This window comes from Zea mays, chromosome 3, assembly GCF_902167145.1.
Source record: "Zea mays cultivar B73 chromosome 3, Zm-B73-REFERENCE-NAM-5.0, whole genome shotgun sequence".
Lineage (NCBI taxonomy): Eukaryota > Viridiplantae > Streptophyta > Magnoliopsida > Poales > Poaceae > Zea > Zea mays.
In genome coordinates this window covers 19,123,584-19,129,072 of record NC_050098.1, presented here as the reverse complement: position 1 = coordinate 19,129,072, position 5,489 = coordinate 19,123,584, and the positions used below count along the sequence as shown (strand labels likewise).

The following is a 5,489-nucleotide window of genomic DNA, read 5'->3' as shown; positions in this document are numbered from 1 at the left end:
CTGCACCCCATCGATCTGATGATCAGAAAAGCGAAACAACGTTTCATCTTCAGTTATAACTGAGAGAGGAAGAAGATCGCGGTGTCAGATTCGAATCGAATCTAGGTGGATGGGGATTGAATCGCTCACCGTGAGAGGGCAATAGTCTGACATGGGGCACACTTGCCTGCCGTCCTTCGGAGCCTCCGGAAGGGGCTCCACGGGCACCATCTCTATAAAAAAGGACAGAAACTTGCACCTACAAAACCAATTGCCTAAGATAAATTGTTGTGTCCAGATTGAGCTGATGGGTCTTTGGTGCTTTCTGACAAACACTAATACATAATCACAAAAAAATAGTTGTCTCATGCAAATTGTACAAGCCTACAATGGATTTTTTATGAGGCTATTTATAAGCTTCGTATAAACCTTGTTGTATTAGTTGACTTGTAATTTCTACAACTGAAAAGCTAGTAGAATTGTGGAATCAGTTCACTATGCACACCTCGCAAGCCACTCCATCTTCACTTCTTTCGTAGTGTCTCTAGGAACGACTCCTTCAACACCCCATCGATCTGATTATCAGAAAAATGAAACAACGTTTCATCTTCTGTCATAGCCGAGAGAGGAAGAAGATCGCGGTGTTGGATTCGAATCGAATCTAGGTGGATGGGGATTGAATCGCTCACCGTGAGAGGGCAGAAGTCTGACATGGGGCACACGATGGGCCTGCCATCGTTGGGAGCCTCCGGAAGGGGCTCCACGGGCGCCATCTCTAGAAAAAAGGACAAAAACTTGCACTTACAAGACCGGTTGCCTAAGATAAATTGTTGTGTCCAGATTGAGTTGATGGGTCTTTGGTTCTTTCTGACAAACACTAATACATAATCACAAAAAATAGTTGTCCCATGCAAATTGTACAAGCCTACAATGGATTTTTTATGAGGCTGTTTAAGCTTCATATAAACCTTGTTGTATTAGTTGACCTGTAATTTCTGCAACTGAAAAGCTAGTAGAATTGTGGAATCAGTTCACACTACAGAAATCGCAAGCCCCATTGTGGACACTGCCACAAGAATCTAATAATTTGCATCACTTCATTGAGGAAGAGCTAAATAATCGAGAACAACATGGAAGAAGCACAAATGCACAATCATAGCTTGCCACATCGTGCTAAGGGCTAACTTTTTTAGGTAAAAAACTTGTGCCTAATTGAACTGCCTAACTGCTTCCACACATCATGTATCACAAACACACGATTTTAACTTAAGGGCTAATCCAAGTATCTAACAATACCAAAATAACATGAACCTAATATTAAGTAGCAAAAAGGAGGGACATGATTCTCTCAAATGCAAACTACACAATAAATGGATAAATTCAGCACGGACAAGCTCCCTGTGAACCCGGATCTCCAAAGACAGCCTCCGTTCAGCATTTACATCTTTCTGATTAGCTTGATAGGAACACTGTTGGTCGATGGGGGGCGCTGAGTGGCACCACGGGGGGCTTCAGTGCCCGTAGGGCAGAGACAGCGACCCTGGCCCTAAACGAGGCGATGAGTAGGAGGGAGCTCGGCTGGGCGAGGCTAGAGGGGAGCGAGGGGCGGATGGAGCTGGCGAGGAGGCGGGCGGTGGGGACACGACCTCTGTCGATTCGACCACCACCTCGATGCTCGGGAGGCGGGTGTGGCGGGTGGGGGTAGGACGGCGTCTCGGGGCTCATGGGTGGGGGGGGCCATCGGGGGCGGTGCTGCTGTGGGCTTGGGCAGGGGTGAGGAAGGAGACCGCACATGCGTGGAAGATGCCGCAGTTCATGATGTCGTGGAGCGCGCTTGTCCGGGCGCAGCGAGCGACGATGGAGAGAGGACTTGGTCGGGGAGGTCGAGAGCCACGGTGTGGACACCGCGGGAGGAGAGCGATGAGAGGACGCACCCAAAGGACAAGGACCCTGTGGCGAGGATGTGGGGGATAAGGAGCGTGAGGAGGGGTGGCAGCGAGGTTTCGGGGGAGGGGGCAAGATTTTCGGCGGAGATGTGGCGGCACGGGCGAGATTTCTGGAGGGCAGGGACGACTCGCGGCGGGGCGGGGGTGGCCGTGAAGGACCCTAGAACGGTGCCTTCCATCGATGGAGAGCGGGGATGGGTGAGGACTGAGGAGCGCGGTAGTAAGGGCGAGATGCGCGGGAGGGGGAGGGGAGAGGTGGGGACGTAGGCGGTGGCACAAGGGGAGCGGCGAGCTGGGATGGCGCGCTGCTGCGAGATTGATGGGGGAGGGCGAGCGCGGAGGCGTGGTGATTAGGGGGGAGGGCGGAGCCGTGGTGAAGGGGGTGAACGCCCTCTTTACCTTCTTAAGAGTAGTACAGATTATGTAAGTTTTATTTTTTTATGTTATATAATTTTTAATTGTTTTTATAGTTTACGTAATTTTATTTATTTAATTATGCAATCGATGTACTTTTATTTCAATAAAACGACGTGTTTTATGTCCACTAAAACCATGTAAAAGAAAAAACGATATGACAATGACTTATTTGTAGGTTAACGCTAAAGGTTATACAGTGAAGCGATACGGTAGATAAAGATTAACAAAGCTTGATAATATGGTCGATAGCTAATCTGACACTTGACGGTAGATGCATACCCGCAGGGATTAGGATTAAGAGCATCTCCAAGAAGTCACTAAAACATACCCCAAAACCTATTTTAGGCTTGGAATAAAAAAATCTTATCCAACAGCTTCTCTAACTTTCCCCAAAATTTTCGTCACCCCGTATCCGAGCCCCCTCCTCCCGCAAATTTCCGCGACGTGATTTCTTCCCCAATCCTTACGCGCGCGCTTCACCAGTCATTTCCCGCGTTATTTTTCACCCTTGCGCTCAGGCGGAGGAGTGGAAAGCGGCGACAGCAGGAGAGAAAGCAGAGGTGGTGGTTGGACGGTTGAAGTCTCGAGATGCAGCCACCACGGTCATCTGCTATGAATGCACAGCCACAAGTACGTCGTGACAGCCAGCTAATACGGGAGGTGTTGTCCTTCGGCGGCGGGATCCCGCACTGGCAGATGGCCACGGTCAGAGAACTAGATCTCGACGGCGGAAGCGAGCTGCATCCAACTGGAGGCTCCTTGTTCAGCGACGACCTGTGTGCAACAATGGATGGTATGTGGTTTTTGATGTTTTCTTTGTCCCCCATACACCAATGAAAAGCGATGTCTGGCCCTAAGTCTATGCAACTGTACAAGGCTGGGGTAAACGGCTGATTCTTCAGCTAACGGGCACGTCAATCTTTGGTTCATTGTTGAAGAACAGTCGTGTGTATTCCTGCCGTGTGTATACTAGTCTTGTCATGTGTATTCCTCTTCTGAAGAAGAAAACAGAAGGTCCTCACTAATTGCTCAGGCAGGTCGCCAATATTTTCAGTTTTCCTTGATTTGTGACTAATGAAATCAATTAGACATACATGTTTTTAATGCTGATGTGTTGTTAGCCTATGATCCCGTTTTCCTTCTACAATCTTATTATTTCAAATGCAGTTCCTATTCTGGTTATCTTATTATTTGTACTGGACTACTTGCTTGGGTTTGCTTTCTACAATCCTTTTTAGCTGATAAGCACAACTAAAGGAATATCAGCACCAAATTGGGTAGATCTGCCCTCACCCTTTTCCATTAATCTGTACCACCTGCCTGATCTCTGAATCTGGTGAGCACATGACCACTTTGAACATGGCTGAATCCTAACGAATTAGTGCAAAATGGTGGTTGCCAACTCTGTTAATTTACTGCATCCAGTTCTGTTAATTTACTGCATCTAGTTCTAAGTGGGGCCTCTGTTATGGCTGGATTTTAGTACCATAATTCTAAAGATTTGGTTAGAATTGCGTAAGAATACTTGGCATCATTGTCTTTTGGTGATTATGCATCGAAATAAACTTGCTGCACCCTGATCAGCTAGTAGTCAATCCTATCCACAAAATGAATTGTCGTGAAGTGACCATTTTATTCTTAATTCTGTACTACTAGTACTTGTGGGCTTTTTAAATGTTCCCGGCCTCTGGAAGCCTCTGTCTAAGTGGGTTGTCATGTATACAGGAAATGGATACTTTTCTAGCATGATGAGGGATGACAACAGTCAAAGAGAATTTGATACTCATAGCAACACATGCCCTGAACTACAGTCACAATCAATGTCAGTTTGTCCAGTAGCCCCCAACGCAGGACCGAACAATAAGAGGTCCAAAAATTTCAGTGATGACGAAGATGAAGTTTTAGTATCGGCGTGGCTCAATATTAGTTTGGATCCTATTGTGGGCAAAGATCAAAAAGGTGGTCGGTATTGGTCTCGTATATTCGAATACTTTCATGAACACAACAAGTGCCAGTCAAAGCGTACACTTAATTCTCTAATGCACCGATGGGAGACAATTCAGAAATGTGTCAACAAGTTTTGTGGATGTCTAACACGAATTGAGTTAAGACGTCAGAGCGGTACTACAATGCAAGACATGGTAAGATCTTCATTTGCACTCTCATTTTTTCTTTGAGTATCCTTATATGTCTCTCACAAATTAAAAAATATGAATAGGTTGCACAGGCATGTGCTTTGTACAAGTCTGAAGATGAGCATAAAAAATCTTTCCAGTTCATGCATCGTTGGAACAAGCTGAGAACACAACCTAAATGGTTAGCTAAACTTGATGATTTAGCTTCTGGTAGAACATCAAACAAGAAACAGAAGACACAACCAAATGTTGATGGTACTGCAATGGTACCAAATGAAAAAGGAGATAATGAAGTTCAAGCTGGAGAGGATCAAGCTTTGATTAGGCCAACTCGCAAGAAAAAGTCAAAAGCAGCAATTATACAAGAAAAGAGAAAAAGTGTGACAACAACTTTAGAAAACATGTGTGCACAAAAGAAAGACACTGATGGGGAGAAGGAAGTTAAAAAAGAGGAGAGATTCAATAAAGCATTTGCACTAGAACAGGAGCGAGTTACAAATGAAAAGCTCCTTCTGGAGGTGAGGAAAGAAGAGGTCGAACTGCGGAAACAACAGATAGAATTGCAGAAACAGAGGGATGAAGAGAGAATTATGACCCTAGATCTTTCTGCTATGCCAGAAGAGCTAAGGAGATACTATATGGGCTTACGGGCTAAGATCATGAGAAATGAAGATACACCTTCAACTTAGTTTCTGAGATATGTTTATTTAACTTAGTTCTTGGGTGGTGGCCAGCATGGCATGGAGTTACTGCAAATCTATGGAGAAACTGAATATTGATGGAGTTAGTGCATTTTCATGTAGTATGTTACTGCATATTCCAGTTGTTGTCATTTGTGACATTTCGTACCTGTTGAGCGCTTTGCTGCTCATGTAGTCTGATAGTGCAAACGTCAGTTCATGTCATTTGTTACATTTCATAGCTGTCAACACATTGCAATATATTTGGTTTGTTACATATATTGTCATCTTTGTTTCTCTATTTTGGTTCCGGTAATCATTCCAGCGAAGGC

General features: G+C 45.2%; 1 protein-coding gene across 1 annotated transcript; it reads left to right on the top strand.

The window, feature by feature from the left end:
- Window positions 1–2,930: 2,930 nt before the first annotated feature.
- Window positions 2,931–5,166, top strand: LOC118476786 (glutathione S-transferase T3). Its single transcript, XM_035966560.1, has 3 exons — window positions 2,931–3,135; window positions 4,068–4,483; window positions 4,561–5,166. The coding sequence occupies exons 1-3, from the start codon at window positions 2,931–2,933 to the stop codon at window positions 5,164–5,166; spliced, it is 1,227 nt and encodes a 408-aa protein (XP_035822453.1).
- The last annotated feature ends 323 nt before the right edge of the window (window positions 5,167–5,489 follow it).

Coding starts and splice junctions, on each gene's coding strand:
- LOC118476786 (XM_035966560.1), top strand. CDS start 2,931: ATGCAGCCACCACGGTCATCTGCTATGAATGCACAGCCACAAGTACGT. Junction 3,136..4,067: donor CCTGTGTGCAACAATGGATG/GTATGTGGTTTT, acceptor TCATGTATACAG/GAAATGGATACTTTTCTAGC. Junction 4,484..4,560: donor GTACTACAATGCAAGACATG/GTAAGATCTTCA, acceptor AAATATGAATAG/GTTGCACAGGCATGTGCTTT.